The 27,304-nt window shown below is 41.5% G+C and overlaps 1 protein-coding gene across 1 annotated transcript in view; it reads right to left on the bottom strand.

Annotated features, from left to right (window-relative positions):
• LOC126187658 (peptidyl-prolyl cis-trans isomerase-like 1) overlaps positions 1-27,304 on the bottom strand; it is a 102,115-nt gene that overhangs the window by 27,358 nt on the left and 47,453 nt on the right. Inside the window, exons 3-4 of the mRNA XM_049928874.1 lie at positions 12,971-13,060; positions 12,763-12,870 (exon numbers count right to left, since the gene is read on the bottom strand). Coding sequence (XP_049784831.1) covers positions 12,763-12,870; positions 12,971-13,060 — 198 coding nt within the window. The remainder of the gene's footprint in view (positions 1-12,762; positions 12,871-12,970; positions 13,061-27,304) is intronic.

The following is a 27,304-nucleotide window of genomic DNA, read 5'->3' as shown; positions in this document are numbered from 1 at the left end:
ACATTGTCAAAAGCTTCTCCAAGTCTACACGTGCTAGAAATGTAGGTTTGCCTTTCCTTAATCTAACTTCTAAGATAAGTTGTAGGACCAGTATTGTCTCACGTGTTCCAACATTTCTACATAATCCAAACTCATCTTCCCTTCTACCAGTTTTTCCATTTGTCTGTAAAGAATTCGCGTTAGTATTTCGCAGCTATGACTTATTAAACTGATAATTTTGTCGACACCTGCTTTCTTTGGGATTGAAATAATTATATTCTCCTTAAAGTCTCAGGGTATTTCGCCTGTCTCATACATCTTGCTCACCAGATAGTAGAGTTTTGTCATGGCTGGCCCTCAGGCTATCAGTAGCTCTAATGTAATGCTGTCTATTCCTGGGGCCTTTTTTTGGCTTAGGTCTTTCAGTGCTCTGTCAAATTCTTCACGCAGTATCATATCTCCTATTTCATCTTCATCTACATCCTCTTCCATTTCCATAATATTGTCCTCAAGAACATTGCCCTTGTGTAGACCCTCTATATACTCCTTCCATCCATCTGCTTTCCCGTCTTTTCTTAGGATTGGTTTACCATCTGAGCTCTTGATATTCATATAGGTAGTTCTCTTTTCTCCAAAGGTCTCTTTAATTTTCCTATAGACAGTATCTATCTTACCCCTAGTGATATATGCCTGCACCTACTTACATTTGTCCTCTAGCCATCCTTGCTTAGCCACTTTGCACTTCCTGTCAATCTTATTTTTAAGATGTTTTTATTCCTTTTTGCCTGCTTCATTTACTGCATTTTTATATTTTCTCCTTTCATCTATTAAATTCAGTATCTCTTCTGTTACCCAAGGAGTCCTACAAGTCCTCGTCTTTATACCTACTTGATCCTCTGCGGCCTTCACTGTTTCATCTCTCAAAGCTACCCATTCTTCTTCTACTGTATTTCTTTCCCCTGTATTTGTCAGTCGTTCCCTAATACTCTCTCTGACACTCTCTACAACCTCTGGTTCTTTCAGTTTATCCAGATCCCATCGGCCTACACTCCTTTTTTACTCCTACCCTTATGCCTTTGATAGGTAAATGGTTCTTAATCACATAGCAATTCTTACATACTTAAATACATATATATATCTAAAAACAAAGATGATGTGACTTACCAAATGAAAGTGCTGGCAGATCGATAGACACACAAACAAACACAAACATACACACAAAATTCAAGCTTTCGCAACCAACCGTTGCTTCGTCAGGAAAGAGGGAAGGAGAGGGCAAGACGAAAGGATGTGGGTTTTAAGGGAGAGGGTAAGGAGTCATTCCAATCCTGGGAGCGGAAAGACTTACCTTAGGGGAAAAAAAGGACAGGTATACACTCGCGCACGAGTGCCCGCACACACACACACACACACACACACACACACACACACACACACACACACACACACACACACACACACACACATATTAATGTCTGCTTGTGTCTGTGCGGATGGATATGTGCGTGTGTGTGCGAGTGTATACCTGTCCTTTTTTCCCCCTAAGGTAAGTCTTTCCGCTCCCGGGATTGGAATGACTCCTTACCCTCTCCCTTAAAACCCACATCCTTTCGTCTTTCCCTCTCCTTCCCTCTTTCCTGACGAAGCAACGGTTGGTTGCGAAAGCTTGAATTTTGTGTGTATGTTTGTGTTTGTTTGTGTGTCTATCGACCTGCCAGCACTTTCGTTTGGTAAGTCACATCATCTTTGTTTTTAGATATATTTTTCCCACGTGGAATGTTTCCCTCTATTATATAAATACATATATACATTTTTATAATGTGTATGAATAACTTTTTTTGCATGATCCAATTTTGATGAAATACAGCATTACGATTTGCCTAGCTATGCTGAAGTTACCAGTGAAAACCCCATAAAAATCCATAATAAGTTTTTGAGATTAGGGTTTTCAGACATACACACATACAGACAAACAGACAGATAGACAAGAAAGTTTTAGTAAAACTGATTACAATATTTTTTTTCTTTTTTTCATGCTCCAGTTTTGATTAAGTAAGTGACCCAAACTATGCTCAAGTTACCTGCGAAAACCTCACGATAATTTGTCTAGTTGTTTTGGCGATTAGCGTATTCAAAGACGAACAGACAGACACAACAGTTTTACAGATTTATGTTTTGTATACATATATGGACATTGCCATTGGTGGGGAGGCTTGTGTGTGTCAGCAATACAGAGAGCTGTACTGTGGGCACAAGCACAACGGAGGGGTATCTGCTGAGAGGCCAGACAAATGTGTGGTTCCTGAAGAGTGGCAGCAGACTCCTCAGTAGTTGCAGGGGCAACAATCTGGATGATTGACTGATCTGGCCTTGTAACATTAACCAAATCAGCCTTGCTGCGCTGGTACAGCGAACAGCTGAAAGCAAGGGGAAGCTACAGCCATAATTTTTCCCGAGGGCATGCAGCTTTACTGCAGGGTAAATAAGGTCTGAATCAAAGGCTCAGACGGTTCTGCGACCGTGTAGGCTGCCGATTCCTTGACTTGTGCCAAAGGGTGGTTGAGTTTCAGGTTCCTCTGAATAGGTCAGGTGTCCACTATACGCAGGAGGCGGCTACACAGGGGCTGTGTGGCATGGACTGGGGGCTTTTTAGGTTACAGGGTCTCGGGAAAATACAAAAAGGACTGCGATCACAAAGAGTGCAGGCTGAACACAGGAAGAATGTAGATACAGGAGCCATTGGTATAACAGTTGTAAAATGTCGTAGCTGTGTTGGGAAAGTACCAGAGCTCCAAGTGCTAATAGAAAGCACTGATGCTCAAATCGTTATAGGCACTGAAAGCTGGCTAAAGCCAGATATACGCTCAGCCGAAATTTTTGCGAAGAACCTAACGGTGTTCCAAAATGATAGGCTAAACACCGTTGGCGGAGGCATGTTTGTTGCTGTTAGAAGTAATTTAACTTGTTGCAAAATTGAAGTAGATAGTTCCTGTGAGTTAGAATGGGCAGAGGTAATTGTTGGCAAACGGAATAAAATAATAACTGAACCCTTTTACCAACCTCCCAATTCAGATGATACAGTTGCTGAAAGGTTCAAAGAAAACTTGAGTTTCATTTCAAACACATACCCATCTCATACAATAATAATTGGTGGTGACTTTAATTTACCCTCGATATGTTGGCAAAAATACATGTTTAATTCTGGAGGTATGCATAAAATATCGTCCGAAATTCTGCTAAACGCATTCTCTGAAAATTGTTTCGAGCAGTTTGTTCATGAGCCCACGCAAATAGTAAACGGTTGTGAAAACACACTTGACCTCTTAGCAACATATAATCCTGAGTTAATAACGAGCATCAAAACCGATTCAGAGATTAGTGAACACAGGGTTGTTGTAGCGAGATTGAATACTGTAATCCCCAAATCCTTGAAAAATAAGCGAAAAATATACCTATTCAAAAAAGCAGATAAAAATTCACTTGATGCCTTCCTGAGAGACAATCTCCACTCATTCCAAATTAATAATATAAGTGTAGACCAGATGTGGTTTGAATTCAAAGAAATAGTATCAGCAGCAATTGAGAGATGTATACCAAATAAATTAACAAAGGACGGAGCTGATCCTCCTTGGTACACAAAATGGGTTAGAACACTGTTGCAGAAACAACAAAACAAACATGCCAAATTTAAACTGACACAAAATCTCCAAGATTGGCAATCTTTAACAGAAGCTCAAAATTTAGCGCAGGCTTCAATGCGAGATGCTTATAACAGTTTCTACAATGAAACCTTGTCCCAAAACCTGGCAGAAAATCCAAACAGATTCTGGTCGTATATGAAGTATGTTAGCGGCAAGAAACAATCAATGCCTTCTCTGTGCAATAGCAATGGAGGTACTATCAAAGACAGTGCTGCCAAAGCAGAGTTACTAAACACAGCCTTCCAAAATGCCTTCAGAAAAGAAGACGAAGTAAACATTCCAGAATTCGAATCGAGAACAGCTGCCAACATGAGTAATGTAGAAGCAAATATCCTCAGAGTAGTGAAGCAATTTAAATCACTTAATAAAAGCAAGTTTCTGGTCCAGACTGTATACAAATTAGGTTCCTTTCGGAGTATGCTGATGCATTAGCTCCATACTTAACAATCATATACTACCGTTCGCTCGATGGAAGATCGGTACCCAAAGACTGAAAGTTGCACAGGTCACACCAATATTCAAGAAAGATAGTAGGAGTAATCCACTACATTACAGACCCATATCGTTTACGTAGATTTGCAGCAGGATTTTGGAACATATATTGTGTTTGAACATAATGAATTACCTTGAAGGAAATGGCCTATTGACACACAGTCAACATGGGTTTAGAAAACATCGTTCCTGTGAAACACAACTAGCTCTTTATTCACATGAAGTGTTGAGTGCTATTGACAAGGGATTTCAGATCGATTCCGTATTTCTGGATTTCCGGAAGGCTTTTGACACTGTACCACACAAACAGCTCGTAATGAAATTGCATGCTTATGGAATATTGTCTTAGTTATGTGACTGGATTTGTGATTTCCTGTCAGAGAGGTCACAGTTTGTAGTAATTGACGGAAAGTCATCGAGTAAAACAGAAGTAATTTCTGTCATTTCCCAAGGTAGTGTTATAGGCCCTTTGCTGTTCCTTATCTACATAAACAATTTGGGAGACAATCTGAGCAGCCGTCTTCGGTTGTTTGCAAGTAACATTGCCATTTATTGACTAATAAAGTCATCAGAAGTTCAAGACAAACTGCAAAACGATTTAGAAAAAATATCTGAATGGTGTGAAAAGTGGCAGTTGACCCTAAATAACTAAAAGTGTGAGGTCATCCACACTCGTTAAACTTCAGTTCCACAATAAATCAGTCTAATCTAAAAGCCATAAATTCAACTAAATACCTAGGTATTACAATTACGAACAAATTAAATTGGAAGGAACACATAGAAAATTTTGTGGGGAAGGCTAACCAAAGACTGTGTTTTATTGGCAGGACACTTAGAAAATGTAACAGACCTACTAAGGAGACTGCCTACACTATGCTCTTTTAGAATACTGCTGCTTGGTGTGGGAACCTTACCAATTAGGACTGAAGGAGTACATTGAAAAAGTTCAAAGAAAGGCAGCATGTTTTGTATTATCATGAAATATGGGAGAGAGCGTCACAGAAATGATACAGGATTTGGGCTGGACATCATTAAAAGAAAGGCGTTTTTCGTTGCAACGGAATCTTCTCACGAAATTCCAACCACCAACTTTCTCCTCGGAATGCGAAAATATTTTGTTGACACTAAACTACACTGAGAGAAACGATCACCACGATAAAATAAGGGAAATCAGAGCTTGTACGGAAAGATATATGTGTTCATTCTTTCTGCACACTATACGAGATTGAAATAATAGAGAATTCTGAAGGTGGTTCGATGAAATCTCTGCCAGGCATTTAAATGTGATTCGCAGAGTATCCATGTAGATGTAGATGATGATGGAATCCTGTTGGGTAAAATATTCTGGATGTAAAATAGTTCCCTATTTGAATCTCCAGGCGGGGACTACTCATGAGGACATCGTTATCAGGAGTTGATGAAGTTGTTTCTGAAAGTATTTGTATGGAGTGTAGCCGCATATGGAAGTGAAACATGGACAATAAATAGTTTAGACAAGAAGAAAATAGAAGCTTTCAAAATGTAATTTGCGGCACAACTTGACTAGAAGAAGGGATTGGTTGGTAGCACGTTCTGAGGCATCAAGGGATCACCAATTTAGCATTGGAGGGCAGCGTGGAGAGTAAAAATCGTAGAGGGAGACCAAGAGATTGAGGATTTAGGGTGTAGTAGTTACATGGAGATGAAGAAGCTTGCACAGGATAGAGTAGCATGGAGAGCTGCATCAAACCAGTCTCTGGTCTGAAGACCACAACAACATGAGTAAACTGTCTTTAAGGAAATAAGATGTAGGGGTCAGAGAATGTTTGCAAATTTTGCCCTGGAACCAAGTTCTTAGAACTTTCTAAAGCAGAGTTCAGAGTTACATGAAGCAAATTTTTTCAACTGTGAGGCAGCTCAGATGTTGCAGTACTTCTGGTACTCTCTCTCATGAAGCAAGAAAGCTTGTGGACATATGTCATTTCCTTGTGTGCTTGATGTCATTTATTAGTTCAACTTAATATGGATTCCACACATCTGCAAAGTGTTTAAGTAAACATTGTGCAACTATTCTGTAAGTAATTGCTCAATAAACAATGTAGAGTTTCCCAATATCCAATCAATGAATTGAAGACTGTCATTTGTTTTCGTGCAGGTAACCCCACATGGTAAGTCCACTTTGCATTCTTTCGTGTTGTTGTTCCTAAGTGTTAATATGAAAAGACTGGTTCAAACTGTTGCTATAGTTTTGTGCAGTAAGCCTCTACAACATTTTTTTTTTTTTGTTAAGTACAGATTCACAATTTCTACATCAGAGAGCTAGTTGTCAATCTGTGCATTGTTGTCTTGTGAATTGCAGAAAAAAGTTTCCAGAAATCCACAGTGGAGAAGGCAACACATGTACTTAAGATGATTCCTGATTCAGTTAATGGTAAGCCTCATGCCACAGCTGTGATTAATTACTGGGAGCAATTGCCTCAACCTCATAATATCCCAGACATTATTGGCAATGATTTTCACATCGTTTTGTAGATCATAGGGAAGCAGTGGTTGAGAAGGGAGTATGGCAGAGTTGTAACCTATCCCCAATGTTATTCAATCTGCAAACAGTAAACAAAATTTTGGGAGGAAATTAAAGTTCAGCAGGAAGAATTAAAACCTTCTGGTTTGTCAATGACATTGTAACTCTGTCAGAGACAGCAACACACTTGGAAGAGTGGCTGAATGGAATAGATGGTATCTTGAAAAAGAGGTTATAAGATGAGCAACAATAGTAAAACAAAGGTAATGACACATAAACTAAAGCAGGTGATGCCAAGGGAACTAGATTACAAACAGATACACTAAAAGTACTAGATTAGTTTTGGTACATGGTCTGGAAAATAAATGATGATGGTCAAAATAGAGCGGACATAAAATGCTGACTGGCTATAACAAGAAATGCATTTTTGAAATAAGGACTCTGATACTAACAAATACAAATTTAAGTAAGGAAGTCTTTTCTGAAGATCTTTGTTTAGAATGTAGGCTTGTAAAGAAGTGAGATGTAAATGATTAGCATTTCAGATAGAAAAAGAACAGAAACTGTTGATATTTCATGTTGTAGAAGAATTCTGAAGATTAGATGGGTAGTTCGACTAACTAATGAGGAGGTACTGAACAGAACTGAGGAAAAAATAAAATTTATGACAGAATTTGACAATAAAAAGGGATCAGTTGATGAGTCACATTGTGAGGCTTGATGGAATCATCAGTTTGGCAATGGTTAAATGAGACGGATAAAAATTGTAGAGAGAGACCAAAGGATGAACACAGTGTGCAGATTCAAATGGATGTAGGTTGTAGAAGTTACTCAGAGATGAAAAGGCTCACACAAGATGGAGTAGCAAGTAGATCCGCATCCAGCCAGTCTTCAGGCTGAAGACTGCAGTATCTACACTCTTTGTTTGTCTACCACTACATCCACAGAAATTACACTGACTGATAACTGGAAGCCCAATAATGACTAGGTTAGAGAAACATTAACACAACTATTAACTGTCCAAGTACAGAGTCCTAGCACTGACAACTGTATGCACACTGGCACAGACTGAATGGTGGAGAAGATGCAAGTGGTTCAGGTGCTGCTGGCAGCAGCCCAATGAGCTCATATTTGCCGGCCAGGGCGCTGGCTGTGGGCGATGGTAGTGCTCTTGCTTCACCCGAGCTACGCTGGTGCCAAATACAAATGCTGTGGTGGTGGATTGCACTGGTGTGCTGCTACATCTCTCACCTCTTCCATGGGCCAGTGCCACAGGCACTGGTGAGTGAAAAAGGAGGATGGATCACTGCTGGTGGAAGGGGGAGGAAGCCACCAGATCTGCCCAGGTGACCTGATGATGATGATGATGATGATGATGATGATGATGATGACAGCCATGATGGCAATGGCACAACAGCAGCTGCACAGTGAAGGCATTGGCTTCCATCAGCTCTTCAGCATCTGAAGAGGTGTCTTCCTCACAGGGATTGATCATCACCTGTCTCTGGCCTAGTTAGAAGTGGCCTCGACTGTGGTGCACAGGTTGCAGTGGCAACCTCCCATGTGCGATCTCTGTAGACCATGTGGCAGCAATAGATGGAGGCAGTGACAATAGGGGAAAGTCTGCCAGGTGAAAGAGGTTGGTGTCTGGGCACTCATCACCAGACATCAGTGGAGCATCCAGGGTGGGCAACGGCTCCCCATATTGTCAACACCCAGTAGCACATCCAGGAAGGAGCCTCCATGATACCTGGCCCCTATGAGGGGGCGGCACCTGCAGGAAGGGCATCTGATGGCACCTTCTGCAGGTGTGGCGAGTTGCTGGCCCACCAAGGGTATAGTTGATTTAAATGGCAATTGTGTGGTGCCCCACAAGTGTCCACAGTGCTCATTCACCAGCCACGTGTCTCCCGAACTGTGGCCAGCGTCCATCCTGGCAGTTAACTGAAGATGTACACCCAGACTGGATAACCCAAACGATATTGTGGAGGGTGTGGCCATGTCACAGGCCATGGTGCAGGACAAAGCAGGTGTAACAGCATCTGGGGTTGTTGGCCATGTGGAACCTCTGCTGAGCTGGTAATGCTGTATTGGCATATAAGTCTGCCAAGAACTTTTCCAACTGTGTCTAAAAAATACGCATCATATGTTCCACCTCACTATTCAACAGGGTGTGAAATGGTGTGGACATGATGTGAGTAATAATGTCTTGGATGCAAAAATCGTGGAACACCACTGAGGCCAATTGTGGTCCATTACTGGAGATGATTATCAGTGGCAATCTTTGGATCACAAAAATCTACGTTAGAGCCTGCACAGTAGTTTCTGCTGAAATGGAACACATGCACATGACATATGGGTAATTTAATAGAGCATCCACAGCTACTAACCACAAGGAATGACAGAAAGTAGTGTCAACTTGACCCCACAGCTGATGAGAAGTGGGCCACAAAGAAAAAGTTCATTGGAGGGCTGTCTGATGCTCAGCACAATGTCTGGAGCCACAGGCAAGCTTCTCAATAACTGAATCTATGCTGGGCCAGTAGACAAAATGCGTCCCTAGTATTTTCATGTGGGTTATGCCACAATGATCATGGAGGAGAAGTGAAAGAATTCAGAACTGCAGGACTGGTGGAATGACAATGCTCACTTCATCCGAATCTGTATTAAGGAGGAATGTTCCATCAACCACCACCACCACCAATCATGTAGAAGGAAAAAACTGCAGAGTGGGCTGATTCCTTAGTGGGCAGTTATTCAAGCCAATCTTTCGACACAAAATGGGTCATCTGATGGAGCAATGGATCTTGCCAAGTGGCTTTCACTATACACCTTCCTGTGACTGAGAGCTTATCCAATGCCTGCTGCACATGATCATCAATTTGGAAACACACAACTTCCATTTTGTTAAATTCTGGGACAGGACCAATAGATAAGCGTGACAGCGCATCTACATTGACATGATGAGCAGAGGGATGATAATGAATCTCGCACTGGTGCACACTCAAAAATAAAACCCACCACTGAAGTCTTCATGCAGTCCTGTCAGGAAGCTGAAAAAGCGGGCCAAAACTTGCCATGTGTAGTTTATGGTTTGTGATAAGGTGGAATTTCTTTCCATGAAGGAAGACATGGAACTTGCAGGCCATGCAGATGATTGGCAAATGATTCCTTTAGTATTTAGGAATAATTGCATGGAGCTGCAGTCAATATCCTTGAGGCATATGCCAGCGGTTTTTCAGATCCATCATTAGCTTCCCTGTGAGACGAAACTGCCCGAAGTCCTTATTGGGAAGCATCCGAGGCAAAAAAAGCTGTTTATCCCGTCTAAAGGTACCGAGACATAGGGACAACATTAGCAGTGATTTGATGTGGTTGAACGCCTCATCGCAGTCCACCAAACAAACAAAAGGAACACCTTTGTTCTGCAAATTGTTCAAGGGTTGGGAGACATCTGCTTCATAGGGGAAAAATTTTGAATAGTAACTAACTTTTCCCAAAAATGCTTGGTGTTCCTTCAGGTTTCACAGCTTAGGAAGGTTGGCAATAGCTGCTAGATGATGCTGCAGAGCACAGATGCCATCCTTTGAAAGAAGATGGCCTACATATTCTACTTCTGCCTGAAAACTCTGACTTCCACAGACTGCACTTAAGGTCTGACTCATGCAGTTTAGTGAAAAAGAGTCTGAATGTTGTCGACATGTCCCTGCCGGGAGCACACTGTGATGATGATGTCATGTACATAGTTTGCACAATAGGGGATGTCGTGGATTCACTGTTCTAAGAAATACTGAAAAATAACAGGGCACTCGCAAAGCCAAAAGGAAAGTGTGTGTAACAGTGTGCTGACGATCGTAAGTGTTGGGGAATGACATCCAGATGAAGCTGTAGACAAAACTCTACCAATCAGTTTCTGAAAAACATTCATCATCTGCCAGTTTGGTGAGGAGTTCGTCGCTCCCTGGAATTGAACAAGAATCCACTACCGATTGAGCATTATTGTTGCATTTGAAATCTCCATAGAAATGAAGCACCCTTGGTCTGCAAATGACAACCAACAGCTAAAGGAACCAGTTCAATGATACCCAAGCTCTGCAACCTTTCAAGTTCTTCCTTGACTGCTGATCTCAGTGTGAAGGAGAGGGGCCGAGAATGACAAAATTTAGATATGGCCATCAGTTTGAGGGTGATGCATGCCTCAAAATCCTATGCTGCCATCAAACCTGGCAAAACAAGGGACCAAATTCATAGCAGACGTTGTCCACTTCCTGGAATAGAACAGCACCAGAAACAAGATAGACCTCACCTTGAATTTGGAACCCAAAACCATGAATGGATTAAGACCAATAATGTTCTCTGATGTTGCACTGTCTACTGTCATAAATGTGATCACCATCATGAGGAGTTGATACTCAATGTCGATCATGAACTGTCCTCAAACAGGAATGGGCTGGTTTCCATAACTGATTAAATGACAATTTGTGGAGGGCAGAGCAGGTTGATCCAGATGATGATATATTTCCAGGTTCAAGAGGGACATAGAGAGGACCCAGTGTTGACCTGGAAATGGAATGGTTTTTGCTGAGTCAACAGTGTAATGTAAATCTACCTGGGGCTATCAAGCTCATGGTCACAAACTAGTGTAACACTATGCACCTTTGTGAACACCACATCTGCATCCTAGGCTAGGCTGTGTGGAAAGCTATGAGAGACCACGACCACATGGCATTGTTTATGGTAAGCGGCATACACAGTGTGCCCATGTGAGCAGCAGCACCTGGAGTGTACATGGAAACAATCAGGAGACAATGGGAAACCACAACAGAAAAACAGTAACATCTGACTGCAATCCCACTGTATTACAGGAACCAATCAAGGGTGTCAGGAAATTTCATCAATGTTGTGCCAATGAGTGATACAACGTCTGTGCCACCCTTGAACTGTTCAGATGCAGCTTTTGATGCTTTGGAAGCCTTATCTATAACCAAAACCTCCTCAATTGTTGGATCTTCTAAACTCAACACCTCCTAATGGACCTATCTCTCCAGGGCAGAATGAACAATGAGGTCATGAATCTGAGATCAGCATAGGAGTGTTGGCCATGAGAGCACACAAACTTACACGTTCTTCTTAGCCCATGGAGGTCAGCCATTCAAGTTTGATAGGAGTGGCCTAGTTTATTTTGCTATTGGTGGAACTCTACATGGGGAACCATCACGTGGGTTTGCTTAAGATAATAATCACCAGGCAAGTCACACATTTCAGAAAATAACAACGCTGTTGTGTCTTTCAACGTGGCAAGTTTTCGAAGCAAATGAAACATTTCAGGCACAATCCAACAAGAAAAAGCTTTCTGCTGCTGTTGTTGCTGCTCAAGCTGTTGTTGCTGTTCTTGTAGCAATTGACCCAATGCCAGGAAAGAGATGTTTCCAAAACTGCTGTATCCACACTCTTTATTGACTAGCACTACAGGCAGATAACTGCATGCCAAATAATGACTAGGTTGGAGAAACAGTAACACAAATAATGACTCTCCAAGTACAGAGTCTTAGCACTAACAACTGAATCTACAGTGGCACAGAGCTCGTCCAGCATGAGAACACTTATGTATGCCAGAGAAGATGTAAGAAGATGAGGCCCTGCTGGCAGTACTCCGATGTTTTTGTATCTGTCCGGTGAGGCACTGGCTGCAGGCAACAGTGGCATGCTTGCTTCGCATACGTACAACTGGCACCGAATGCAAACGCGGCAGTGGTGGATTTCCTGGGCATGCTGCCACGAAGACCACAACGACAACATTATTCCTTGCTGGATGGTACTTCCACTATTATAACGAACTGTAAGAAAGTGAACAGTCGCCAGATGGTTATCACCACAGAAGGCAAATACTCATTAAAAGTGTTTATAAAAGGAGTCTGAATACATCTGTTGTCCTATTAATATACACACTCCATTTATAGAAAAGTAGACTACAGTCCGATGTCCTACAATCTTAACAATTTTACCACTATAATTACTAATTATAGGATGTAAAAGTTGGAAAGTAATTACATAATTGTTTGCAAGAACTACACAAACTAAAAATTTTACCAAATATGGTATGTTTCCCATCAAGCCACTGTGTTGGAGCCAAAGTTATGAAAAACTGGGATCCATTGGTATTTGGACCTGAGTTTGCCATTGATATAATTCCAGCACCTAAAATCAAAGAGAGAATCTCATATTGTTATTTTTAAACTAGTTAGCTTTCTTATTTTAGATGGAGAGAATAATTACAATATACTTTTCAGATCAGTACCTGTATGTTTCAACTCCTCGTGGATTTCATCTTCAAATGCTCTTCCATAAATAGAAATACCACCCTTTCCTGTTCCTGTAGGGTCACCACCTGTAAAACAATAGTGTGAACTAATGAGCTAGAGTTACAATACATTTGGCTCTGGGAACATGTTGAGGAATGGGCAATAAAAAGTTTGAGAGCAGCAGTTTCCATCCATTAAATGTCATCTGAGCTGATGAAAAAAGAAGACTGTAACATAATTAGTTCATAACAGTTAGTTTGTGGAGTAAATACAGAACAGGAACACAGAAGTGAGTGTATGAAAGAGAGGGAAGGGGAGAGAACAACAAGAGAAAATTATTTAATGTAATGGAAGAAAGGAATACAATTAAGGGTAAAAGAATGTTTCCAGCACAGAAAGGAGAAGATAAAACTAGAATTTGAGACAACATGAGACATTCAAAGAAATGGAAAACACATCTGTTTCACATTTTTATTTTTTCTTTGTTTATTTCTTCATTTTTTCTCATCAAATGCCACCATGTCCTCTGTCCAGCATATCATCATTTTCCCATAATTGAATGACACCATTTACATTCCTTTCCTCCTCAATAGCATCATCCCATCCCAAATGGACCTAAACTCCATCTACCTACATCAGTATCCCTATCCTTAACTAAAACCCAGATCTGTACGCAGTTATAAATGCCATGTAAGCAATAGAACCTTCCCCCGCCACCCAATGGCTTCACCATAAAAATTCTCCATTCTGGATGCCACTCCTCCTTTCACAATGATCTTCAAGTCGAAGTTCACACTTTGTGGTTCATGGTGCATGAACCCAGTTGCAGGTTGCTTATCAAAAGTTTCTTGGGAGAACAAAAATTTAATTTTCAATACTTCATATGAGTACTGACTTAATTTAAAAACACAAAATGCTGTCATAAACTACTCTTTATGCAGTGTAACCTTATGCTAAAGCTTTAACAGATACGAAGGAGCACCTTCCTCATTACCCATTACAAATACAGACTAGAGCAACTGAACATATCCTTCTCCAGGGCTTCAACCATTGTGCCCAAAAATGAGGAACAAGCTACCCACAATCCTTCTCACCCTCGTAAAGTGGTATTCCACCACACACTCAACCTATGTAACATCTTGGTCCATCCTTATGCCACGCTTACCACCAAACCCTTGAAACATGGATCTTATCCCTGTGGAAGTCCAGGTGCAAGACCTGTCCGTTACACAGAGCCAGTACATCGTAGTGCAGTCCCAGCACAGGCTTATCCTACTACATCAGTGGCAGGGCCACCTGTGAAAGCAGTCATGTCATATACCAGCTCTGCTGCAAGTTCTGCGCAGCATTTTATGTATCTCATTTGCTGGCATATAAGATGACTTTTTATCCTTGAAAAGTAGGTACAAGACTGGATGCGTCTTACACACTGGTAACAAGATAAGGTACATACCTGTAAGCTCCACTTCTTCAAAATTTGTGTGTTTCACCCTGAAGCAATTCACTGTTAGCGTCCTTTCGAATTTTGAGAATTCTTGTTGCATAGAGTTCAGTGGATGCACATATGCTGTCATTAACAGTTTTTATATTAATAATTCAAGCTTTGGTTACTTTTGTGTTTTGTGTGGAGATCTACTTGTGTCATACCTATACTATGGTTTTATTTGCAAACTATGGCCGAACATAATCTGAGAAGTAGAACTGTTAAATGGTCAAAATTAGAAGCAGAACTTAATACTTGGGTTTTAGAGAACAGACACGATGGAATTCCAATTTCTACAAAAAGTATCATTCGTCAAGCGAAAGCAATATCCTCTAACAAAGGCATCACCAACATTACTGAATCAACACTATGTTCAAGATTTATGAAGAAGTATTGGCTCTGAATGTGCACCAAGACAAAAATATCACAGAAGATGCCAGACGAGTATGAACAGAAAATTGTTGAATTTCATTAATCTGTCATTAATGCAAGGAAAAGTTTGAATTTTCACAAACTGGACACATGCGTGAGACTCCACTAACCTTCGATGTGCCTTCTAAGAAAACTGCGAATCCGGTACAAAAAACATTATTGTTAAAACTTTGGGGTGGGAAAAGGCTCATTACACAGTTGTTTTATCCTGCTCTACTGATGGGACAAAATTACCACCACTTTTGGTTTTTAAAAGAAAGGTGCTTCCTAAGGAACAATTGCTGAAAGGAGTATTTGTCTATGTACACAATAAAGGATGGATGGATGGATGGATGGAGGAGGAGCGAGGTTGTGGAAGATAAAGTTTTGTCTAGGCAACCTGGAAGTCTACTGAAGAAGCCTGCCCTATGTAACAGATGTTAAAAAAAGACTGAATGAATTGAAGACTTAGTTTGCCATCATTCCAGGAGTTTACTTGAACCAATACACATATATATCAATAGACCATCTAAGGAACTTACGAAGAAGGAGTGTAAAAGAGGGATGTAATTTACAGATTTTGAAACTACAGTGTCAGGAAGGAGGAAGAGACCTAGCATTTCTCAAGTTTGTGAATGGGTCAAAGCTTCACGGGACTCTATAAAAACTAAACCAGTGATAAAATAACTTAAGAGGTATGGAATCAGTAATGCACTGACTGCCAAAGAGGATAATTTATTGTATAAGGTTTCACATTCCGACAAAGCTTCAAGTATATCTTCCTTCAGCTCTGAGAATGAATTTTGCAGATTTGGTGACAAAAATTAAAAGGTGAGCCCTTTTTCCTACTTATATTACCTACATAGTTGATGTGTGTGAACACACAGGTTATAATTCCAGAATGAGATTTTCACTCTGCAGCGGAGTGTGTGCTGATATGAAACTTCCTGGCCGATTAAAACTGTGTGCCGGACCAAGACTCAAACTCGGGACCTTTGCCTTTCGCGGGCAAGTGCTCTACCAACTGAGCTACCCAAGCACGACTCATGACCCGTCTTCATAGCTTTACTTCTGCCAGTACCTTGTCTCCTACCTTCCAAACTTTACAGAAGCTCTCCTGCGAACCTTGCAGAACTAGCACTCCTGAAAGAAAGGATATTGCAGAGACATGGCTTAGTTTCATATCAGTGCACTCTCCACTGCAGAGTGAAAATCTCATTCTGGAAACATCCCCCACGCTGTGGCTAAGCCATGTCTCTGCAATATCCTTTCTTTCATGAGTGCTAGTTCTGCAAGGTTCGCAGGAGAGCTTCTGTAAAGTTTGGAAGGTAGGAGATGAGGTACTGGCAGAAGTAAAGCTGTGAGGACGGGGCGTGAGTTGTGCTTGGATAGCTCAGTTGGTAGAGCACTTGCCCGCGAAAGGCAAAGGTCCCGCGTTCGATTCTCGGTCCAGCACACAGTTTTAATCTGCCAAGAAGTTACAGGTTATAACTGTTTTGCAATAGATGTATTAAGTGAGCAACTTTTTACCTAAAAAAAGGTCTTAAAAAGTGGGGTGCATCTTTTATCTTGGTGCATCTTATATGACAGCAAACGCAATATATATGCCAACTTGTCAGCTGTCTAACCAAATGGATGGCGATAATCAAGATGTGGCCAAGAACAGAGCTAAGCACAATGTGCACTATTTCAACCTGTAGCATTTGGATTGTTTTTGTTGTGGTCTTCAGTCCTGAGACTGGTTTGATGCAGCCCTCCATGCTACTCTATCCTGTGCAAGCTTCTTCATCTCCCAGTACCTACTGCAACCTACAGCCTTCTGAACCTGCTTCATGGATTCATCTCTTGATCTCCCTCTATGATTTTTACCCTCCACGCTGCCCTCCAATACTAAATTGGTGATCCCTTGATGCCTCAGAACATGTCCTACCAACCGATCCCTTCTTCTAGTAAAGTTGTGCCACAAACTCCTCTTCTATCCAATTCTATTCAATACCTCCTCATTAGTTATGTGATCTATCCATCTAATCTTCACCATTCTTCTGTAGCACCGCATTTTGAAAGCTTCTATTTTCTTCTTGTCTAAACTATTTATCATCCATTTTTCACTTCCATACATGGCGACAATCGATACAAATACTTTCATAAATGACTTCCTGACACTTAAATCTATACTTTATGTTAACAAATTTCTCTTCTTCAGAAATGCTTTCCTTGCCATTGCCAGTCTACATTTTATATCCTCCCTACTTCGACCATCATTCAGTTATTTTGCTCCCCAAATAGCAAAACTCCTTTACTACTTTAAGTGTCTCATTTCCTAATCTAATTCCCTCAGCATCACCCAACTTAATTCGACTACATTCCATTATCCTCGTTTTGCTTTTGTTGATGTTCATCTTATGTCCTCCTTTCAAGACACTGTCCATTCCGTTCAACTGCTCTTCCAAGTCCTTTGTTGCTCTGACAGAATTACTATGTCATCGGCAAACCTCTAAGTTTTTATTTCTTCTCCATGGATTTTAATAGCTACTCTGAATTTTTCTTTTGATCCTTTACTGCTTGCTCATTTGATTAGGGATATTCAAAGCAACATCTCACCGAGATACTCATGTACTATAGTGTCTAGTGAATTACAGAATCAAATAAAAAAGGGTCTTCTTGAACATTTCGGTAAACAGAATTACATACATGGTATGAAAACTTGTTTTACAGCTCAAATTATATTATAGAAAAAGCTTAAGTTCTTCAGAAGTGTAAAACATAGAAATAAATAAAAAACAAATAGGGTAAAAGGGGGGAGGGTGGTGCAGATATTCAGTCCATGATGTCATTAAGATGTTATATATCATAGTTATTCCAAGAGTAATCCTTTAGTGTACCACAGAGTCAATTAAATATTATGCTTGCATTTTAATAGTGCTTCTCGGTGTATGAAACTGCAGAAAGTGCCTGAAAATTAAATTTATAAAAATAAGCATCTCAGTTTAAATTCAACAATAATAAGTAAATGATGATTGTTACTAACTGTAAAGGCGGCCTGTTAAGTTACAGCCACAACGAAAAGACTGGTATACATTACAGCTTTTGACCAAAGCCTTCTTCAGCAAAGAAAACACACACACATTCACAAAAGCAAGCACACCTCATGCACACATGACCGCTAACACTGCCAGCTCCGAACTGGAATACGGTCGTCAGAGCTGTCGGTGATAGTGATCATATATGTGTGACGTGTGCTTGTTTGTGTGAATGTTGTGGCTGAAAGCTATAATGTGTAACAATGTTTTCCTTGTGCTTGTCTGCACCTCTGTGGGACATCCTTGTGGTGAGTAGCAATCTATCCTTTTCCTAATATTGTTGATATCCCAACCTGGAGTTTTCATTCTTTAGTTTAAATTCAAAGCATTACAAAAAGCAAACCCAAGGGGTTGGATTCAACACCACAGAACTTTACTATACATGGTTCTATTGAACACGATATGATGCTTACCCGGTTAATTATAGGGAGGTGTACAGTTTAAAGTGAACTCCGAACAATGCAATTTTCACATTAACAAATCATTGCCAGATGTGAGACAAGAAGTAAGTGTCACAAAAAATCCTGGAACTGGCTGTGTGAACCTTTGGATTTGTGGTATGACAGTTACCCATTGAGTGACTGGTACCTGGTATTTAAATGTACCTGTGATTTGTAAGACAGTATTCTTTTAGAAGTCTAAAAGATGTTAATTAAAATAGCCTAATGGAAGGAATGTTGTAATTCAACATTGCTTCCATATCTTTTGAGGCAGATTAATTGTTAAGCGGGAAGTGATTTAAGAAAACCACAGTGTCTTAACCACTGTAGCCTTTCACTCGGTATAAAGACCAACAGGCATAGAGTGTAATGTAAAAGCTGTTAATATTACTTCGATATCTTTGCAAAAGTAGTGAAAAAAATCTAGTTTAATTAAAATAAGCTTACATTACAGGGGAATATGAAATTACTTGAAGGCTGAAATATTTTGTGGACGGACCTTCAGGTAGTCTTTCAAAATCAGTTAAGTAACATGTGGGACAGCCACCAATATAATTCTGAGAACTGCAACACTCTGGCACAGCTGTGTGCGACATAGCATTCTGCCATCAGTGGCTGATGGCATTGCCACATGGTGTAGGACAATAGTGCATTTCCACAGCCAAGTATGTGACAGGAACCTACCACACTTCATAACAACACAACACCATGCTGGAGGGAGAAAAAATGCTCCCAGATCAGCCAGTAGCCCCATTCCTTCTTCAGAGTGCATTAGACCACTGCAGTCTTGTACCAGTGATTGGTCGAATGTACCAGACAGGCAAAGTCACTCACCTGTGACCGGTCAGCCAGCACTGATGATTCTGGGCTTGAAACTTAAGATGCCAAGGCAACGCTGCCCAGTGTGGGCCATTGCCTGACACTCCAGCCAATCTCTGTGGGTCCTGGGTTTGATGTGTAGCCTGCATACTGTTGTCAGCATTTGTACATCACTGGCAGTACCCAACTAGTATGCAATAATGGAGAACCCAAACCACAGCTCCCCAACATGCAAACCTACTGCCAAAACTGGTCAGCACATAATGTTGGTGTTAGAAGAGCCAGTATATATGAGTGAGATCACAGAGTGACAGTCTGTGGCTTCATCTCAGTGCAGTATGTGGAAATGAGCTATTTTGCATATGGTAGTGTTGGGCACACAATGTCTAATCCAGATTGTAGGGCTGGATAGAAAGTTCAAGCACTGAAAGGGGGCTCAGTCAGTAATATAAATGGTTTCAGATACGAACATATAGTAGTTTGCAACTGGTTAGGTGTATGCAGTGTAACTTGTTGGGGCACAGTGCTCCTTGCACCTGGTCATCCTCTGTAATTTGTTTAAGTGCAGGAAGCCTGGACATTAAGCCAAAGAACGTAGTAAATGATTGTGATTGGCACTCGGGCGTAAGAATAAAATCTACTCAGTGACCAGGAAATACCACTCTGATGTTGGCCTCTTTCTTACAGAAATTTTCTTTTTTACTTTGAGCACAGGCTTTGCAATGAACGAAAGAGATGTTGAGAAGGTTACCACAGCAGAGCCTGTGCAAGCAACTGGATGCCCTCAGGGATGGTACTTCTTCTTTCAAAAGGCTAACAGTGTCCTGGGTTCAGGAGAAAAATGGAATTTTCAGTCTGGGAGATAAATGTAAAAGATGTGGATGAGTGGTCCACACACACAGCAAGAATGTCATGAATTGCTATGTACGAAATGCAGGTGTATGGGGCATCTGGAATGGGATTGCAGACAAAAGTCTACCAGTGGGTCTGATAGGTAGACAGAAGGTGGGAACACTAATCCACTATTAAATGACAATGTGGACTACAGAGCCATCATGGGGTCCTCCGAGTAAACACAAGCATAGCAAAAAGATATGCAGTGGTGGAGTTTTGCTTTTATAGCTTTTGGATGGAAGGAAGTATAAGACTTCATTGGACATCAGTTTGCACATGTCCGTGGAATGTTTAGACCTCTTTGGCAATAGGAGTTCCGATCCATCATGATGCAGGTTAAATGGAGTGGGTGGAAACAACATGCACTCTCTGGGTTCAGAAGTGTCCAGATTTCAGTAGCAGGCAAAAACTTTTTGGGCCTGTATTGAAGTTTTGCCACTTACGAGCAATGGTTAGTGTGAAATCTTAGGATTAGATTTCATGATTGAGCATCATGTTAGAATTGTCCCTGATCGATGGTAGTAGAACTTGACAGTGGACTAAACATTCCACGGACATTTGGAGGAAATTGTCAAGAGTGCACACTATCACAATTTTTGTTGATCCATTCTAAATACAGGACTGCAGCCAGTCAGATATTTACCAAAGAAAAATCACCAAACAGCTGTATGTTTTCAGAAGTTGTTATTAAAAGAGAGATAGATAGATAGAGAGAGAGAGAGAGAGAGAGAGAGAGAGAGAGAGAGAGAGAGACCAGTTTCAGCATCTCATTAATGCAATCTTCAGGCCCCTTTGCAATCCTGCTATCCACCCATCAGCATTTCTATGTGCCTTGCCATGTCAATGATTCACTTCAAAATAAAATTCACTGGGTGTTACCAACCAGTGCATTAAAATTCAAGGTCCTATTGCCAAAGAGGTCTAAACATTCCATGGACATGGGAAAACTCACATCCAATGAAGTCTTATAATTCCTTCTATACAAAAGCTATAAAAGCAAAATTCCACCACTGCGTACTTTTCGCTATGCTTGTGTTTACTAGGAGCACCCCATGATGACTCTGTAGTCCACACTGTCATTTAATAGCAGATTGCTGGTCATCACACTACAAACTCAGAGATCAGTACATTTCCTCACTTATGTCACTGAAAAGATTCAGCTGGATTTTATCTCATATACATGTAAATGGTAGTGCCCTTATGTCATAAAAAGGAAATAAATGTTACGACAAATTGTATAAAATCTGACCATTAATAAATCAATTACTGACAAGGTTCAAAGAATGTTATGCTCCAACTAAGGAGCAATCTGTTGACGAATGCATGGTGAAGTTCAAAGGGTGAATATCATTCAAACAGTATATGCCTCAAAAGCCCATTAAGAGGGGGTACAAAATATGGGTCAGAGCTGACAAAATGTGATATATCTGCAATTTTGAGGTATATACTAGGAAATCAGATGGTGCAGTGGAAAAATGTTTGAGAGAGAGGATTGTAAGAGATATGTGTAAAGGCTTAGAAGGCAAAGTATATCACATATATTTTGACAATTTTTTTTACTAGTGTTCCACTTTTGCAGACATTAAAACTTGACAGAAAAGGACTTCCTCCTCTGAAACCGGACAAAGAGTTGCAAAGAGGAGAAAGTGACTGGTCAGTTCGTTTTGATGGGATTGCATGCATGAAATGGAAAGATGAACGTGTTCTCACATTACTATAAACAACTGACTCACCTGCAACTTTGAAAGAAGTCTGTAGGAAAGAAAAGGCTGGCACAATTACAAAAATACCTTGCCCACAGTAGTGAAATCTCATAATATGAACATGGGATGTGTAGATAAAGCGGACATGATGAATGGTTTCTATGCAATTCACAGAAAATCTAGACGCTGGTGGCTCACACTGTTTTGGTATATGATAGATATTTCTATTGGAAATGCATTTATATTGTTCCAACTAAGCAAGCCGAATGAAAAGAAAAAGCTAAAGGAATTTTGGCGGTCCATTGTAGCTGGCCTTGTAGGATGCAGTGTTTTCAAAGACAGTCCTGGTCGCCCAAGCACATCATCTGAACCCTGCGCTAAAAAGTGTAAAGAGAGAGGGGGGAAAGAGAGAGGGGGGAAAGAGAGAGGGGGGAAAGAGAGAGGGGGGAAAGAGAGAGGGGGAAAGAGAGAGGGGGGAAAGAGAGAGGGGGGAGAGAGAGAGGGGGGAAAGAGAGAGGGGGGAAAGAGAGGGGGGGAAAGAGAGGGGGGAAAGAGAGACGGGATAAAAAGAGAGACGGGGGAAAGAGAGAGGGGGGAAGAGAGAGGGGGAGGGAGGTGAATGATTAAGTTGACCTAGAGATGTGAGCTCGGAGGGGGTAATAGGACAGAGGAAATGGCAATTGTTGGATGGAGGGAGTGGGAACAGTGGGTTAATGGAGACTGAAGCCTGGAGAGTGAGGGGAGTGAAAGATGTGTTGCAAGAATAACTTCCACCTGTGTAGTTCAGAAGAGCTGGTGGTGGAGGAAAGGATGTGGATAGTCCACATTGTGAAGCAACCACTGCGCTCAGGTGAATGTTGTGTCACTGGGTGATCAACTTTGTTTTTGGCCACAGTCTGGCAGTGGCTTTCCTTTCTGGTGGACAGCTGGTTGGTTTTTAAGTAATGGTGAGAAGGATCTTGGGTAGGATGTCCTACGTTTCTGGGCAAGGCGAAGGATATGGTTAAATTTTTCCACTCCAAGTTGATACTGAACATTGAGGACGACAGTTAGAGGATTAGGGGTTTGTTAGGGTCTGGCATGGGAAAAATGTTTGTGCACTAGTTTTGCAGGCAATGTCTCTTCTCATGAGACCTTCAGCGCACTGAGCAAGGTTGTTCTCATCACTACAGATATGCCTCTCACAAGTAGATGATGCTGTATGGGACAAGTTTTATGGTGTGGAAGGGACAGCAGTTGTCAAAATTCAGGTACTGTCGGTGGTTAGTGGGGTTAATATGGACATGGGTGTGGGTGGAGCCATCACAGAGGTGGAGGTCAACTTCTACGAAGGTGGCACATTGGATTGAAGAGGACTACGTGAAGCAGATGGGAGAGAAGGTATGGAGGACAAGGAGGAATGATGATTGGGTGTCTTGGCCCTGGCTCCAGATCTTGAAGATATCATAAATGATCCTAAACCATACATAGGGTTTGGGGTTTTGATAGGCTAGGAAGGTTTCCTCTAGATGGCATAGAAGGATGCCATATGGCTGCCCATGGCTGTGCTGCAGATTTTTTTATATATATCTTCCTCTCAAAGGAGAAGTAGCTGTATGTTAGGGTACAGTTGGTAATGTGTATGAGGAATTAGGTAGTGGATTTGAGTCTAAAGGACACTGGGAGAGAGAGATTTTGAGAGCGGCAATACCTTGCGTGTGAGGGACATTAGTGTACAGTGTGGTGACATTAGCAATGATGAGTAGTGATCAGGAGGTAAATGAAGTTTTGGAAGGTACTGTTACTATAAAATTCTTACTACATACACCATACCACCTAAATTACAACCCTTGCACTCAAGCACCTGCAAAAGCATTCCCTACACTGACTCCATAAATTGTCCAACCAGTTCACATTCTACTCCGATGTTGAGGCACCACTATCCATCAACACCTATCTTTCCGTCAGTAATCAACCTCATCAACCCCTCATTGCACCCAGGCCCTGCCTAGACGATTTTTTCAATTTACCATATCCTCCAAGACTCCCTCCCATTGCTCCAGAAAATCCACATCTGAAGATACAGTAGCTAATTTTTCCACCAAAAACTTTAGTCCGACAAGAATTTCAGTCCCATCCAAAGGCCTCACTTTCAGCCCCACTTCCAAGTTTAACCATGTTGGACTTGTCAAACATTTACTCTCATTCTCCCAATCCTTACAGTGGAAACACTTCTTTGCCACCAGTCTCTCCAACCACAGCCAACCTAATTCCAACATAGAACCCTGCCTCTTCCAGTTCATATCACTAGCCAACCATCACCCTTCTTCCATCCAACCTAATCACCCCCTAGTCACCTTCCTGGAATTCCTTATCTCCAAATTGGCCTCACCATCCTTCCCCAGGTTCCTTCCTAAGAACACCAACCTTTCAGGAAAATAAAGGACAAACATACACGACCTTCAAAAACAGATCCCAACTTAATCACTCTCCCTGCACATGAAGGCTCCACCATTGTCATGACGAGTCACAGTGACTACCTGGTAGAAAGACTGTCAACTGTCTCACTACTACACCTATGAGCTTTGCCTATTGATCCCATTCCAGATGTCCAAAATATCCTCCAGGGCACTGTAGGGACTGGCAAAAGGAGAGTAGGTTTTTGACAACATGATTAAACTTGGGTATGGGGCTGAAATTGTAGCATTTGGATAGGACTGAAATTTGTCTAGGATTGAGGTTTCTGGTGGAAAACACTTCTTTGCCACCAATCCCTCCAAAAAAAGTGAACCTAGTTCCAATCTCTGTCAACCCAATGTCCCCACACCAACCAGCCTAAAGTTTCCCTTCCTCTATCCAATTGCTCCCTCCTAATTCATTTCCGACATTACTTTTATCATGTGACATTCCCCACCAGCTTCAGCACCTATGCAGCACATGCCCAACTCATACACCTGCCACCCCTCCCCCTGCATTTCTAGCCTGCAAAGCAGCTGCCTCCCTCTGAGTCACTAACCACTACCCTCAACCCCTCTTTTATTGCCTGCCTCTCTGTCTCCTTCTTCCCACTCCACCCGACACAACCTCCACTCCACCCCCCCCCCCCCCCCCCATTTCATCTGGCATACACTGAGTACGGGCATAATAGATAGTGTGTGTTGGGGGTGGGGGGGAGGGGGAAGGACACCCCCCATTTGTGCCTTTCGATGACTCAATGCTTCTGTTATTTGGTGATGGTCTGCTTTACTCCTGAAAACCATTGTTAGGCATAACTAACATGTGTCGCATAAAAAAATAATATCCAGATAAAAAGGGGTCAAAGATGTAAAATGAAATACAAAACTAAGAAATGATGTCATAATGCAACAACATGCTACATTCATCATCTGCAGTTTCTCATCTCTGGTTCACGCCAATGGTCTGTTGCCCAGATTTGAGGAATATATGGCAGCCTTGAATGCCAATGCTCCATTTAATTTGGTTTTCGCGGCTGGAAAGGCAACAGGCTCATATAATCAAATTTATCATTATTTATAAAGATAAGATCAGTACCAAATCTAACTATAAGTCAATGCAGGGTGGCAACAGAGAGTTAAGTGTACACAACAGGCGATACAGTTAAATAACATTAGTGAAGAGATGGAATGGAGTGGGCTTCACAAGGCTTAGATAGGAAACTTGTCCAGAAACATAGGACAGAGGAAACAGATCAGTACAAGAGGAGAAGCCACAGGTCACAGGGAGTAGACCAAACATGTCTGCTTTCCGTTTCACAAGACATCTTGACAATGGCTGCACAGCTTATGGCTCAGCACAACCATCTGCTGTTCACCATGAGGGGATTCAGTTGATGACAGGATGAGTACAATCCCTAGCCTCTGTGTTGAGGCTGGGAACCACCACTTGCCATCCAGTGAAAGGTCCTCATGATGCATCATGTGTGCAGGCTACTCTCCATGCCACAGTCACTGGCACTTCAGACTGTTGCTCACCCTCAACTGGGCCAGCTTTTTAGAAATAGAGCACAAGCAATGAAACCACTCAAAATTCACATTCAGCAGGACTTAGTGGCTCTTGGTGAAGATGCTATTTCCATGCTTCATTGCGATTAGAGTTGTTTGCTGCCCTGGTCAATACATCGACCAAGATTTTTACTACGGCTTCTGTTTTTAAACTGATGTTTTACAGAACTTTAGCCGAGCACTGTAACTGTGTGGTCATTTACACTGATGGATCTGAGCAGGATAATTACATTGGCTGTGCTGCATTATTTCCAGGCTGTCATCAAGATTCACTTACCTGGTACATTCACAGTAGATTAAATTTGATCATATTTGATCTTGAGGGCACTGATTCTAAGTACCCTTCAGGCTATCGTTCACATGTAGCCATCTGAACACTACCTTCAGTTGATTCACAATGCCCTTTTCCACTTACAGAGGCAGGGAAAGGATGTATCATGCTGCTGCGTACCAGGGCACATGGGCATTCAAGGTAATGCAGCAGCTAAGGATGCCTGTTTAGAAGTTACAATTACTGAATTTGCTGCCCCTGTCTATTATTTATCATATTCGATCTTGAGGGCACTGGAGAAGATACGGCACCTTCCTGCCACCAATTCTAAGTACCCTTCAGGCTATTGTTCACATGCAGCCATCTGAACACTACCTTCAGTTGATTCACAATGCCCTTTTCCATTTACAGAGGCAGGGAAAGGATGTATCATGCTGCTGCGTACCAGGGCACATGGGCATTCAAGGTAATGCAGCAGCTAAGGATGCGTTTAGAAGTTACAATTACTGAATTTCCTGCCCCTGTCTATGCAGTTACCTCCATGTTGAGAGAAAACACCATGCATGTGTGGGAGGAGGAGTGGTTAGGGTTGGAGAACACGAGCTGAGGCCCATGAAACCAATGCTACAGTCACAGTGTTCCTCCTCCTGGCCACTGCAGTGGGAGCAAGCACATTTAACGCACCTCCAGATTGGATACTGTCCTTTGATGCATGGCTTCCTCTTTCAACAGGAAGACATACCGGTATGCAGTGCTTGTGGTGTACCGGTTCCTATACACAACATTTTAACTGAATGCATTTTATACCAAGTCATGAGGGCTGCAACACACTTACCAGTTGACTTACCCTCTATTTTAGGTAGTCATGAATCGAATGTGGTTCATGTTTTAAGATTCTGTGTGCTGTCTGGTCTTCTTAATAGTGTCTAAAGATAGAAGGCTTTAATGTGTTTCTGAGGTGATTGCTTCATCTTTTATTTTCCAATTGATCGTGTAGGCTTATTTTCTTGCTCCACTATTTTAGATGTTTTGTAGTTATAGTCTATGTTTTCTACACACACAGTGCCTTGAAGCATACCGTATTTCACGGACTATAAGACACACTTTTTTCTTCATAAATTTTCCTCCAAATTCAGGTGCATCTTATACTCAAAATTAATATAAATAATGTTCTGTGTTTGATTTAAAATTCCTGCCAGTCTTAAAAAGGCCATATATTTGGTGCCGC

The sequence above is a fragment of the Schistocerca cancellata genome, chromosome 5 (assembly GCF_023864275.1).
Source record: "Schistocerca cancellata isolate TAMUIC-IGC-003103 chromosome 5, iqSchCanc2.1, whole genome shotgun sequence".
Classification (NCBI taxonomy): domain Eukaryota; kingdom Metazoa; phylum Arthropoda; class Insecta; order Orthoptera; family Acrididae; genus Schistocerca; species Schistocerca cancellata.
Note: the sequence above shows the minus strand (reverse complement) of the source record. Positions and strands in the feature narration are given on the sequence as shown.